Raw genomic sequence first — 15890 nt, 5'->3', positions numbered from 1 at the left:
CCATTTGAGATGATTTGACAAAATAAACTAACGTTTATACAATATGTAAGAACAATCTCAAACTTAACTGATCATTAAAATAAATCATATCACTTATTTATATGAAATGTTTATTTTGATGTTATTTTTATCGTAACTCCGGTATAAATCGTAATGTTGATGTTATTGATATGTTATTACCCTATTTCGTTTAACATTATTGATTGTGGTGGTGTTTTTGAGAGCCCTCCGAAGGTAGATATATTACTCAAGCAAATTTCAAGTCACGCTGTTCCATTATCCATTCGCAATATCACATTTTTAATTCTTATCCATACAGTAGTAATATTTTATAGTCATTTTTTTTTGGAAAACATTTACTTTAATAATTGTATTTGAAATATTTCATTTAGTTATTTTGGAGACGTTGAAAAAGCTAATTTTATAAGATAATCTCAATGCCTCTAGCCATAAGACGTCTTACAAACATATTTAATTCCTTCTGCCTATTAAATCAACCAGAACATTCCACTTAATTTCACAGCCCAGAAGATACTGCTAGACAGTAGGTACAGCGGAACTTTTAAGGTTTTTTTATCCTTTTTAAAATCTTACAGTTTTAGCTTTATTTGATAATACCTATGTAAATTTTATTTTAAGGGAATTATGTAAATTGTTGACATATATAAATTAAAATCCATATCATACAATTTATAAATACGAATGAATGAATGATGTAAGGAAATATGAAAGAAACTAAAAAAGTACTGGAGGGAATAAACAAATATAATTAATTTGGGAGAATAAGGGATGAAAATAGAAGAGAGTGAGACCAAAATAGTCTAAAAGGAAATTGTAAAGAAAGTAATGTGTAACAAAAAAAAAAAGATCTAGCTGAGTTAGTAACCGCAGAATTTGGGAGAAAAACATATAACATGAAAAACATGACAACATGAAAATCTTTTAAAAAATTAACTCATTTTATCAAAAAAGAACTAAAAGTAAAATATTTTTAGACGAAATTTTCAGAAAGTAACTCTACTACCCGTTGCAACTTTCTATTGATTGAAAACAACAAACTTGAAGTGGTGATTTTGATAGAAATAACTCGGTCGGGAGAGAATACAGTGGCAGTTCGATAAGTTTTTTGATGAAATGACACAATGGTACGCTTACTTTATTGCCAATTATTTCTAGAAGTACAAACAATTATCTCTCTTACAATAAAACGATCATTTCAAGTTATTGTTTCTCTATTTTAGTGATATTAATATAAATACAAAACGTTCTTGTCCGTCAAGAGCGGTTATTACACTCACCTCACCTGTTTTGGATAAAGCTAAAACTCCAAATTTATTTGATAGGTTGAGAAAGTTGAGAAAAAATCTTTGTGTGATATTTTCATCCACTAAAAATATCCCAGTACTCATTTGTATTAAATCGCAATAAACTAAGTAAGTGCCTAATGAAGCTGTAACATGTTTCTTGGATTTATGTTGCTTGATCTGTTTTTGTTTTAACATTCAAATAACGAATGCTCTGAAGACGACAACCTGATTTTCGAAAAGCGTATTAGACTGTCTAATTGTGAGTGGTATCTGTTCAGTGCGAATTTCACTAACGGTTCCAGACATAATAACAATAGGGTTTAAATGAAATCTAATACATAAATAATCGATGCTTTAGCTCCTAAGGATGAAGTTGTGAAGTAAAAAAGAAAATATTTAAATAGGAAACTCTTCCCTGTGAAACTCAAATTTATTTCCAAATGACAAATACAATTATTTTTTTAAATATACATTTAGATATTTACAAGTTTTATTACAAATGTTTCTACTGCTTTAATCAGCTTAATATAACTGGCCTTTTAAGGCTAAATTTATTATGTTAAAATTATTATATATGTTCAATAAAACCTTCCGATAAAAAACGATTGCACTAACTAAAAACTATATATGGTATACACCATGTTACACAAAGGAAAACCAATAATTAAATACAAAGACAAAGTGCTCCTACGAAGGTTTATCAAAAAAGAAATGAATAAATTCAATTCTTATTTTTATTCAATATCCTGTAATTGTGATTTGTGCGGGTATACATAAAACTAGATTGGAAGAGAAAATTCTCTGTTATGGGAGTAATATAACATATTATCTGACAAAAATACTTAGAAACAGATATCACTAAGAAAATTCAAGCGAATACCAAGGAGGTTTTAAAGCAGGAAAATCGATTACAGATTGTCCCCTGATACCACTAAGAGAGAAAAAAATGAAAATTTAAATATATAAAATAAATTGAGGAGATTAGTGGAAATGATAATACCAAAAACCGAGAGCCAAGTAATTTTGGTGGACACTATTTCCGACATAATCAAAATAAGAAAAGGGATGAGACAGGAAGATCCATTATCCAGAACCGTCTTCAGCTTAAAAAAATACACGATTTACAAGGGAATTAAAAAAGATGTAGTATACAGAAGGAGAACAGTCAGAATTGTATAAGCACTCAAATATAACCCATATAATTAATGTACAGAGAGCGAAATGGGTGGGACATATATGGAGAATGACAGAAGAAAAATGGGTAAACCGAGTACTAAAAGGTGAAGACGGTGAGAAAAAAGAAGAAGAAAAATGGTGGAGGAACAGTCAGTGAGGGAGAGTGAGAACCTAGTAAAATAAGGCAAAAAACAGAAGAAATCAAAAGAGAGAGTGAAAGATCTCGAAACCGAGGGCCACATAGGTCTGCATACGTATATATATATGACAAATTGAATATTGTTTACCAGAAAAACCCGCTTGAAATGATACAATTGTTTTTATTCATCTACCATTACTAGTTGTTTCTCCACAAAATACTATCGGTGATCACTTCACCATCAATAGAAACATTCTTCTTTTTAAGGTTTGAAAGATATATTTTAAACTGATGGTATATGTAAATGCTTTGAAAATGGATCGTAAAATTGATTCAACCAAATTAATAGACCAATAATTATGCTTTTGTTTGTAACATTTAATTCATCCTCGTATATATTAAGTTATTACTCATTTATGTTTGTAAATATTTCTCAGTTAAAGATTAGATTGCTAATTGAAAGTTTAAAAAACAATAACAATTTGTTTTAGATTCAACACTATAATGCTTACAGCGAAAAATATTTCTCATAGCCGATCACATATTTATTGCCTATTTTGACAATATTATTTGTTATTAACCATTATTATCTTTTCGTTGGAAGTAATATCTAATTGTTATCAAACCATTTATAACAGTAATTATTTACAATAAATTATTAATAGTACACCTTCGTAGGAAAATGAATAAACAAAAATTCATAAGTACAGAAAAACACAACGTGACACACTTAAAACCGGCCACTCAATTATAAAAAGATGTCCCAACGAAAAATACTCTAAATAAATGTGGAGGTAATAACTTTTAGAAAAATGGTAAAAAGCAAGAACTTTTATTTCAAGGAAAACACGTCACCAGCGTCATCTCCTTAAAACTTTGAGCTGCAAAGGGTGCAAGGGCAATAATTTTTTATAAAATTATTCAATGGAATCATTGATGATTGTCGGAATTATCCAAATACATTACACTGGATAGCATATCAACTAATTGTTATCATAGTAAGTACATAGTAAGAGTCTTTTGAATAAACCTTTTTTATTTGGGCATCATTTAGAAAGACAAAAAAAATTGAAGGAATATATTTTAAATATTAATTATACAAATATTGATCAACGGTGGATGAATGAATAAATGGAAAACAGACGACAAGAATCTTAGCGACTGATCAGAAATGAAGCAATTTTCACAAACATTCATATAAAATACGATTCGTACACGAATTAAACAAAGAATGCAAAATAAAAGCAGCCCACTATACAATTGTATATTTTTTAGATGAATATACCTTTTATTTGAACGGTCAAGTGAATAGACACAGTTAGAGGGATTTAAGTGAGACTAATTCATATTTATTTATTGAAAGTCATACCTAAAATCATCAGAAATTTAATTTTTGTCGAGCACCTTGTCGGGCCCCTCTTGTCAGTAACCTAGATAGAGATATTTACTTACATTTGGTAGACAACGATATTTTCTGAATAATCTCTTTCATAATAGATGGATTGGGAGATGAGGACTTGGATTGGAGTCACCTCAGGATCACCCGATTCAAACACTGATTTCTTTCTTTGAGGTAATTTGAAACATGAGGTTTTGCAACACAACCTCAAGATGTAGGTCAAAGAATGTTTCAATAATGGTTGAACTGAAAATAGATTATACTTTGGTATGGAAATCAATAGTGATTATTTTGAAAAATATACACAATAATTGGAATTCTATTATGGTCAAATGTATCCACATGAATTAAAGGTCGACGTATTTCATAACTTCTTTAAAAAGTTATCACCTCCGCAGCTATTTGGGGTGGATCCTTTTTATTGGGGCATTGTGTTTATATATATATATATATATATATATATATATATATATATATATATATATATATTTATATATAACAATAAGGATTAAAAATAACAAGATAACAATTAACAAATATTAAAAACCATAAAAACAATGTAAACATTGACTACCTTAATAACTCATAAATGAATTTACCGAAAATTCTTAATAAATAAAATATTTGGTGGATTTAAAGAGTTAACATAAATGCATTAAATCTAAGTAGGAAAAAATTATGAATAATTCGTAGAAAACTCATTTGTTGCTCTCGGAATGTTTATATATCTCTCAACAATTCAGTAGTGACCAAAATCCCAACCTATAACATTATTAAAGAAGTTGTCAAGAAGCTGAAATAATATAACGAGTACATACTTAACATAATAAACCGGATATGAAATAAAAATTGGTACAGATACTCTAAAAATAGTGATGAGGCTATTAAATATGAGAAAAGCTATATTCATGCTGCATTAGACAGCTGTCATGTGGAAATTTGTAGAGCTGTTTATCTTGAAACCAAATCAAAATATCAGATTTAATTCTTATTCCAAATATTTAAGAACATGTTTTTAGAAAATGTTTAAATCGATAACATATGAAATAGTCTTCAAAGGATGCAAGAAAAAGTCTATTTTTCTATGAAAATCAGAAATGATCTAAAGAAGTGTTCACTCTCAATTGTATGATTGGATAAGGTCCAATACACTCTCCACGAGGCTAAACAAGAGAACGCGAGTTAGAGAGAGTGTGGACGATGCGCTCGTGTCTTCTCGCCTTCTCTAGCTTTACTGTCGTTCTGCTTCTTATTTGTTTTTCAGAGGCGAGTCAGAGGAGTGAAAGACACATGGGGTCAGATAAGTCAGGAAATAAATATAGGTCATGTTACAGTGCATTGACGTCATCCACTACGCTTCAGTTTTTTTGTTAGGTGATATAAACGCAAGGCATTATATTGGGAGACACATAGTATGTAACGCAGTCACTTGAATCCCTTCTGTTTGTAGTAGATGTAGTGGACAACTGAAAAAATCGGGAGTGTGGATGACTCTTGCCGCTTTCACTCGTCAAGACTCATGTCGAGAGCCTCTAGGAGACGTTTCGCGGGAGCCTGGAGTAGATTGGATGATTGCTGATCTGAAAATAATAAATCAGTATCCCCTTTTGTCTTTAGACAATAAACTGATATCATACAAATGAATGCTTATGCTAGTATAGCTTATACCGAACTTATTGAGTGTCCGTAAACACATGATTTATGTTTATGACATCATTCAGCTTTCTATATAGTATCAACCATTTAAAGATCAGAACGGATATACAATCCTATAACCTCCAATCGCCGACAGTAAAATTTTAGTATTCGAAAATGATCATTTTATATGGTCAGACCACCTTCTTTTTTATAAAAGAGGCATAAAATAGGTATATTAAAGAAAGACATACCTTTGATACTACATGAAAAATATTCCCTGGATGCACCCAAACTAATTTCAAAAGTGGAATCTTCGGATTTTATTATTTAATATATAGTGTTACTCATTGTTGATTTCGATTAATATTTTTCTACGAATTATTTTGCTTTTTGAAATGACAGAAAAAACGCTAAATAACTCAATATATAACTTTAAACATACTTCAAAGTAGTAGGAAAATATGGCCAAGGCAAGACTTCAGTCACGTTTTAAAAAATTAGTCTTTATTCTTTAAAATATGTTTAATTAGATAAAAAGCAATTTTCGGTTAATATAAAATAGCTGATTTTTCATCAAACGGTAGCAGCTTGGAGCAAAAAAATAATAAGGATATTCAAATTCCTTTTTAGACGGTGCTTACCAAATCAATCAACTGCTTGTTTTCATTAACAATAATTATCTATGTGAGATTTAAAAGTTAAGATGTTTGGTAAAAAATAGAAATTCTAATAATTACCTACAAGTATAAGTAATTTAGTTTGGATTAGATGATTTTAAAGAGAATATTTATGAACATCTGCTTCATTCGTAGTTATAAAGCAAAGGCATTTTGATAAAAATTCATATATATGACGGAAACGATTGAATTTATTTTCATTGCTAGAAACTTTGACAACTTTGAGTTTATTATATCTTTGTGAGAATTTTCGTAAAATCAATAGTTTTGATTAGTAAGTGGATTTTCATCATATCATATTACCCAAAAATTGCTCTATAATGTTATTTTGTTGTAAATGCCATAACTGAATACATCGAATTAGATTACATAGAAAATTTGTATTTTTGAATTAATATCGAAGGCGTCTAACACAGATAATTCTTAATTAACGTATATTAATTTATTTGGTTCTTGTTATTAAATATAACTAATTGAACATTACATTCATTCAATTTGATTTAATTTATAGCCTGTATTCTCAATCGTGAAGCCAAACTTCTTAAATGCTCTATGCTCTAAGAATCTGATGGGAATGCCTATCTGCGACTGTAAACAAACTAAAACAAATAAAAACGACTTCTTAAATGATTAATCGTCTTTGAAGGAACGACTTGAATATTTGTATGACCTCAATTAATTTAAATATTTGGAAAAAAGTAAAAAGACAAATTTTATCGGAGATTTACTACAACGATTTTATGGCACCAACTAGGTCCATAAAGTTGGACATGTTGTGATCTACCTTTCAAACAAGCTACTTTATTATTATCTATTTACGGACTCTAATAAGAGGTTAATAAGTACACGTTTTCTATGTATTCTTGTATATTGCACTCATGTTATTTACGTTAGTTTGAATAAATAATATTTTAACAGTTTTTGTTTTGTTTTGAGAATAAGTTCATTTATTTACATATCTTACAATTATTGGATAAAATATATTACCATTACATATACATCTAATTCTATGTGTTAGTTTAACATACATCTATTTATTTATTTTTTTGATATAAAAAGGAACATTTATTTCTTCTGGGTAATTCCCAATAATTTATTTTTGGCGATTTGATATTTGCTCGATTTTGCTTCGTTAGATATGTCTTGGTATACTGGAAATGGATGCACCTTTTCGGTGGGACTTTTAGAGATTAGAATCGAAAGTAAAATATGAGTGTTTACCATGTTTTTGCTAAAAACAGATATAAACTTTACAATATTACATAAAATAAACTCGATACACTAAACACTGAAAAAATCTGGGTATATCACATTTAGAATCCACCTGTTCATATTTTGACTCTGATATTTTCATTATTCATCCCTAAAGAATTAAATGTGTCTATTACTTCCATCGTTACCTGAATGTATATACATATTGCATTGATCAATGTTAATAATTTGACTTTAAAATAAGTTGAAAAGTGTTATTAGATTTTTTAGTTAGAATTATTATAAAAACCGCAAATTGATCATTGCGTTTAAGTAAGTCATTAAAAATTACTTCACTCAAAAAATCAAAAAACTTATTATGAATTGATACTCATTTTTAATAATATATAGGTACTACTTTTAAAATTAAGGGTAAAAATAATGTTTGTTCCTGGAAATTCCAATGTTTGGGTTATTGGAATATTCTGAACAGACAAATTTTACTAATTATTTTTCACTTGATTATCTAAGAGTTTTTTAAGATTTCTAGTTAAAAGAAAAAAACTTTAAATGCCAGGAATTATTTTATTGGAGATATGTTACGAAAAGAGTCCAAAATGAGGCGTTAACCGAGTGGAACAACAAACAGCGTATCAGATCTATATTTTCTTGACTATTGACGTATTTTGCAGCATATACATGGGAAGTATTTTTCTGCTTCTTGCAAATCACTAAGAAGTACTAGGAAAAGTGACGCATAAACGACCATAGAACTGAACAGTAGAAAAATAGTACAATTTCAAATACAAATACAAAAGTGAAAAAAAACAGCCGATAACTATACTTGTACGTAAAACGAAACATCACAATTTATACCAATAGTCTATTATTGTGAGACGTAAACAATCACAAAATTACAAAAAAAGCTGTAGGGATAAAATATCTAAGGGGCGTAAAGTTTTAACAATAATGACAACTAAAAATACAAAAATTGATTTGGTTTAGTTACTGAATAAGGATGAATAACAGCCAAAAAAGACATAGCAAGTACAGAAACAAAGAAGAGGTAGACCAAAGAAGCTGTGGAATCATACAGTATCGGAAAACCCGAAGATAAAATATGGAAACAAGCAAAAAATGTAGCACAAAACAAGAAGCAATGGGCAAATATTCATTTATGAATAAAAAGAATTCACCGTCTGGTATATAAGGTTATTAATTATGTTTGTATGTAAATTTTGAAAATCTGGAAAACTAGATAAATGTTAGGTTTACATTTTCATCCTTTTGGAACCTTAATATGGCTGATACCCATTGATCTTTTCATCACAGTTAATTCAGATGGGATTAGAGATTATTTTGGGTATTATATTTTTTATTCTTATATATCCAGATATATTCTAAAAATAGTTTATATAATTTTCCACATATATTGGGAAATACATCTACAAAATGAAAAAATGTATTTCAAGAATTCGAATCATGTAAAATACATCATTTTTGTAAACTGTCGTAAGAAAAATAAATTGAACATATTAAAAATTCGTCAACCAGTAAAAAATACTACCGGAATATTTAGTTACGAGACTTAAGATGAAGGAATACGTAGTATAAGAAAAACTTTTTAATCAGGTGGAATTTTGAAACGTTTGTGTTATGTGAACATATCCAGTAATTCAATAACTAGCACTAGCAATCACCGTACCTCATATCATTAAAATATACAAAACCTTTAATTCTGTATGTATACATATTGCATATGATTCTTCGTATCACCAAAAATTTCTTTGTTATACAATCATTATTTTAATTTCCAAAAGATATTGTACGTAAAATTTATCATCATGTTTTAAAGGAGCAAACTAGGTACATAGACAAAAAGTAGGTATATGCGACAACAAATATTTTTTTGTGTATACATATCGTTAAATAGATATTATTTACATAATTCATATTATTGCAATTCGAATATCTATTAGATACCTTAGAAAAACAGGTCACAGGAAAAACATTTCACATTTGCAACTGATTTTATTAGTGGAACAAATTAAATTTGAGAACTGCATATTTAATTTTTGAATTATTTGTATCTTCGGTGAACATTTGAGGATTATCAATATTCATTTACTTTTACAAGTTTTAGTTATGAAATGAGCGAAACTAGCGAAATTTATTATTGACCTAATTTTGGAAGGTGCTAAATTTAATATTGCAGCAACAAATCCGACATTGACTTGTAATACCAATTTTCACTATTCATTCATTTCGAGAGAAATACCAATTGATATGGTATGAATTTAGCTAGATATCCATAAGAATAGAAATGATCACATGAACATGAAAAAAGTAGGTAAATAATAATAAAGTTAAAAAATCAATTAATTGCACAATAATGTTTCAATATCTATTTTTATGTTATTATATTGGCAAGAACCATCTGTTTGATAATGATATTTTGTTGTTTTTTTTGTTGTTTGTTTGTTTGTTTTTTATTGTCGGGTTGACTGGAGGATTGATTATTACTACCTCAGTTTTCTTCTAAATGTTGAAGTACGAATACACGTGTTTGATTTTATATTGCGACGGTTCGTGTAAATTAGTCTTTTTTTAAATAATGCCCCGTGAAACTCAACTCACAGAAATTGAGCAGCAACGAATTATGGACTGAATGAAAAAGATGTGGTTTGACTCAAAGACGGATTACTAAATTGCTAAACCGATCCCAGGAAGGAAGTGGTCAAAAACGCGGGGTAGATGATTATGGCAAAAATAAAAGAAGTGAAAGACCTTCGAAATTTTGTAAGCAAGTGTATAATGGAATTATAAATCTTACAATATTGTAAGGTAATGGAAAAACCGCAATTCAAAAAACCTTCAGCAACAACGTTAAAGGAAATGTAGAAATATATTATATGCACCATCCTATAAATAGAAGTCAACAAGTGATTTAGATGGCCTGCAAATTTTAATATATTCTAAATATATTAAACACGAACTATCAGTCAAATTATCAAAATGTTTTCATTCAATTTATAAGAAAACTAGACAAGTTTTTGAAAGGAATAGGTATTTTTTTAGTTAAACGTAGATAACTTGAACTAGTTGTCACATATACGAATTTCGATTAATATCATTAACGAGAATTGTTGACTAGTACACCTAGTATAATTTCAAGTATCACATATACGGCCACGAAAATGAACTACCAGATAGAAGCATGTCCCTAATTAAAGTTTCGATTGGAGTTTTTCCCACCAGTCTCACGAAAAACAATTGTTCGATCACAGCTGAGCTAACAGTTCTTAAACTTGGCAATCGCAGTAGCAATTTACCAAATCTAGTAGGTTGATTAGGATACTGTGATCTGCAATACTCCTCGAGGGCACATTGGGACTTCTCTTGAATAGATTCAATATGAGCTACATCACTTAATCCACATGCATCTGAAACAAAAAAAAAATCATTTATATAAATTTATAGTTATATAAATATTAATATAAAATATATTTCGTGATACAGAGCTTAACTTATAGTTTAATTTAATTCCGTATAAAATTTCTGGAAATACTGAACCTATTTATATGTGAAACTTCTAATTTTGGATTAGTACAGCCCTGTGAGAAATAATAATCTCACAGAAGGATTTTATATCCGCCACTGGTAATAAATAAGTTCGCTTTTATTAAAGTTATTACTGCAAGGAAACATCTTTATCAAAGAAACTTTGTAAATGAACAATTGAAAGGATTATGGAAACTTCAAAATCCTGATTCTCTATGAAGTAGAGTTACATTAGGAAGTTTTAATTGTCCCGATTCCCATTAAAAATTGATGAACATAGATTAGAGCGGAAGGGTATATTTAATAATTAATTCAGCAAAGTCGCTAATACCAGACTTGGTAACGTAAAAATTTATGCTATAGCCAGAATCTACAAGCGGACGACATAATGACTATTGGAATTCAACGTTTTTATTGACATATTGTTTTCTTTAAATCTTTAGCTAGATATCTTATTCCCTATCGTTTTCTAAATTGATAGTAGTTAAATAAATAACTTCAAAATTTAACGCAATAATCATTAGTTATCATCCTTTAGTGTTAATGTTAATTTCAATCATTTTTCGCACACATTTAAAAGTAGACGGGATATAACTGGATTAGGGCATGAATGAGGTAGGTTAGGTAAGGATAAATGATTTGTGTGGAGTATATTCAAAGTTAGTGAATGAAATGTGTAGGACTAATTATAGTTTCTTATTTGGAAGTCTTTCAGGATTATGTAAAATATATTTTAATAGTCGTAAGCAAAATTTTGTCTATACAAAAATGAATAATCTCCAGCGAGCATTGTCCTTTGTAACAATAATAAGTAACGCCAATACGTAAAATGTAATGTTAAATATGCCGAAACGTAGGTACCTTTAGCGTTGTAAAGCAGGTAGCGACTTTATTAAATTATCAAATTTAAAATCATACACTGGATTAAACTTAAAATTATTTGGTGCAATACCTACATAAGTTGATTGATTTATTTACCAAAAGCAACCAGACAAAAACGCGAATAAGCCATTAACATAACTAAGTTGTGAGTTAATTACATTTCATTCTTAAAATAGACATTAAAATTCATGACCTCTTCTTATTCATTTGACATGGCTCTATAAATACACAGTTAACTACAATTGTCGTCGTATTTCGGATTTTTTTATCTATTGAGAATTTGTGTCAGCCGCTACTGGCATGAATTGGAGTAATTCTTAGTAGCGTACACGTCATTGGCATGAAGCTGTCAAAAGGTATTTTATGATTTTCCTCAGTTGGTAATCGTCCCTTTATTGTTATACTATTTTTGGAGAGTTAATGCCAAATATTCAGAATTCAGAAGATATTGTTGTAGTCTATTAATTGAATAATGAGTCGATATTTGATAATAATAACGGTAACATGTTCACAAAGCAGATACCTACATAGATTCAACATAGGGAAATTCATTATACAGCAGCAGTATTAATTCACAACAGAAAGACCCTGTAGGTAAATACATGAATTCATCAACTCCCCACTGACCCGGAGATAAGGGATAATATATCTTCTATTCGATTAATGAGGTAAGATTTATAACAATAGTAATAAGATCATGTTCCCAAAAATACTAATGAAAATGATTACTTGGAACAAGGAAAATGTCGGATTAATGTTGTACCAGACAAGTTAGGGCAATATGGTCTGTTTAATGAGGATTCTTCACTTCGTCCAGATGGCTTTTCACAAAGAAAAAATTGCTTTTTCTTTTACACGTTTATCAACACATTAAGAGTGCCTTCTGTATTTTATATTAATTAAGGTAATAAAGATAAAATAATATTTATTATCTATATGTTCATTGTAAAACTTGGCTCGAGCCATTTGGTGTATACAGATAAGTATTGCATTTAAATATTTTCTTATTGAGAACATTAGCAAATTTATTTCAAATTTAATTAGGTATCAATAACATACTACTTTTGATGTAGAATTAAGAAATATTAGTTGTTGAAAAATTCATGAGGATAACCTCTAATAATAATAAGAAGTCTCTTGGTAATAATGCATTATCAAATATAGATAAATTAGTAGAAAAAGCAGTAGATTGTCCTCCGGGCTCACTGAATTGTATGAACATTTTTTTTTGTTTCCAAACTACAGGTCGCAACTACCAATGAGGTAAAATGAAAATGAATTATTATTTGTTAGAATATTATTTACTCGTAGATATTTGGAAGATTATAGGCATTATAGTTTTTCTTGAACTTTTGGATAGTCCTTTATTGTTTATATTTTAGTTTAAGTTATGTGCTGCATAATTCACTTCACATTCATTAAGTCACTAAAAGTGAGCTTAGTGCAACTTGAAGACACATTTTTCACTAATTGACTGCTATCATGTTTTCACTTCCAGTGTAAATTTCACGTAGTTTCGATTGGAAAATTTGCTATTTGTTTCTATATTTTGATTAAAATAAAGTTTTTTGTATCGTGGTACAATACGGCTGTACTAATTACTGCTTATCGTTTTTTGTGGTCAGCTTCTTCATTTCCTTCAAGACCATAGTGTTATTCATATAGTGTAACTGGGATAATTGATTATAGGTATTTTAATGATCTGCGTGTTGTTTTTAAAGTAAATTTTACTTTATTAGATACCCGACATTGACATTTCTAATATTCAATTTCATCTATCAATCACCTACCACATGAATATAATGTGTTTCAACTATAAAATATATTCTGGCCTTAACTGAAATTTAAATATACGAAAAAGAAGCTAGTAACAGTTTAGTTATAGGTTCATTGCAATTAATGAAATAAAATGATCAATTTTGCCCAAATTGCTTATATGTATATCATTCACAGATTTCTCGTTTCAATCAACATACTCTTTTTCAAATTTCATTTATATATTTTCTATTGTTCCATGATTTGTTAATATCATTTCATAATAAGGAGCCGGCGTATACGATATATATACGTATTTTGAAAAAAAGATAGCATGACATTAATTGATGTTCAAATATCTTGACGACAATTTGATTTTTTATACCATTTTGTTTTTGAGTTACATCATTGAAATTTTAATATTTTGTTCATTCTTGGGTACCTACAGCAAAATGAAAAAAAGGAAAATTTATTTTCACATTTGTTAGACCACAAATGGTAGAATGTAACACCGTCAAAATTTGCTTGCGTGACCCAAAATTGATCTTTCAATATTCGTAACCAATTGTACCTTACAATATTAAGTTCTAGCAGATTGGAAACTTGTATTCACTAATTAAAAAAGTATCACGTTTAGAATTATAGTAAAGATATTAAAAATTTATGTTAACACATCCAGATTAAAGTAAATTTGCTATATTGTTTTGCTGAATATTAAATTAACCATATCTTTTAAAAGATTTATTATATTACCATTGTCCCAAACCAAGTGTAGTGGTGAACGACAGCAGCGGCTTGGAGCTGACAATGACCTCACATTGACCCACCTACTATATCTTCCGCAGGTCTCCTCGACTACAGAAGTAATGCTTGATTGATTCCGACTAGTTTTTTCGATTCTTTTACCGAAGTGCAAATAAATCACAATGAAATAGTGTGAGTAGGGCCACAAGTAAAGATAAGGGTGCATAACAAAGTAGCTTAGATTTTTTCTCAACTGATTTTTAACAGGATTTAGTTGCGGCTTACAGTATTACAGATGCGTCGCCGCGGGTGGTGTAAGGGGTTGATCGCTACGTATGATACTCGGATCTTTTTTTGTCGAATTATTTAAAAGAGATTTTTCTACAAAGTAGGGTGTCTTAAGCCCCTATTTAGATTTTCGATTAAAAAACTCAATTGTCGATTAGCCTGCTAAACAAATTATAGAAGTTAAAGATACATTACTCCTACAGAAACATCATCATTTGACAGGCTAATATAATATAAAATAGTTTGTATTTTAGGTTTTTGCAGTGTTCGATTCATTTAAAATAATTAATGATTGACTTTTAATGAAACTGTAGCCGACTATAATAATATTATGTTTAGTCATTTCAGATATTGAAAAGTAATCTTTTTTAAGAACAATACAAACATTCCCAAGTTTCTCTAAAATCTCGATGTCGTGTTTATAGAAGGATTTGTCTTTTGTCTCAAAATAGATTTTTTTCAGATCAGCGAATAGCCTGGAGGCCAGATCTGGACTATACGGTCCACGGACTTGGTAATCGGTGGATTGTCTTGGTGGAACAGTGGACATATGAGGCCGTTTTCCTTGATTTTTGCATTGAAATGATTCAACAATTCTATGTAGTATTCGCTATTGATTGTCTCTCCCTTTTGGATATAGTCGCATGCCAAAATACTGAAGCCATAACCTACCCAGCAGATTGTTGTGCCTTTGGACGCTTCGGATGTAGTTCACGGCTGCAGTCCACTCAGATGATGATCGTTTTGATTCCGGAGTGAAGTTATGGATCCATCTTTCATCCATTGCCACATGTCGATTCAAAAAATCTAATTTACTACGTATAAACATGGCCCAACACTGCTCTGAATCATCAACACGTTGTTGTTTTTGATCGATTGTGAGTAAACGCGGCATCCACTTTGAAAAAAGCTTTCTCATCGTCAAAAATTCACGTACACTGCCACCTGATACACAGCGAACCAATAACAAATGGTTCTTTTCAATAGAAAATCATTGCTGAGCTTGTACAATATTTTTTCTTTCATAGAGAAGCAATGATAAATTAACACACAAAATTGTTTTGAAAATAACCAAAGTAGTTTCACTTGAATGGCTGCCACTTTTTTCTAACTAGTCAAAATGTCATGAAATT

General features: G+C 29.5%; 1 protein-coding gene across 1 annotated transcript in view; it reads right to left on the bottom strand.

Moving 5' to 3' along the window:
* Window positions 1–1718: 1718 nt before the first annotated feature.
* LOC130892738 (steroid receptor seven-up, isoforms B/C) overlaps window positions 1719–15890 on the bottom strand; it is a 119182-nt gene continuing 105010 nt past the window's right edge. The window contains exon 6 of the mRNA XM_057798313.1: window positions 1719–10970. Within this exon, the coding sequence (XP_057654296.1) occupies window positions 10705–10970 (266 nt within the window). The 3' untranslated portion in view covers window positions 1719–10704. The remainder of the gene's footprint in view (window positions 10971–15890) is intronic.

This window comes from Diorhabda carinulata, chromosome 1, assembly GCF_026250575.1.
Source record: "Diorhabda carinulata isolate Delta chromosome 1, icDioCari1.1, whole genome shotgun sequence".
In the NCBI taxonomy this organism is placed as follows: Eukaryota; Metazoa; Arthropoda; class Insecta; order Coleoptera; family Chrysomelidae; genus Diorhabda; species Diorhabda carinulata.
Note: the sequence above shows the minus strand (reverse complement) of the source record. Positions and strands in the feature narration are given on the sequence as shown.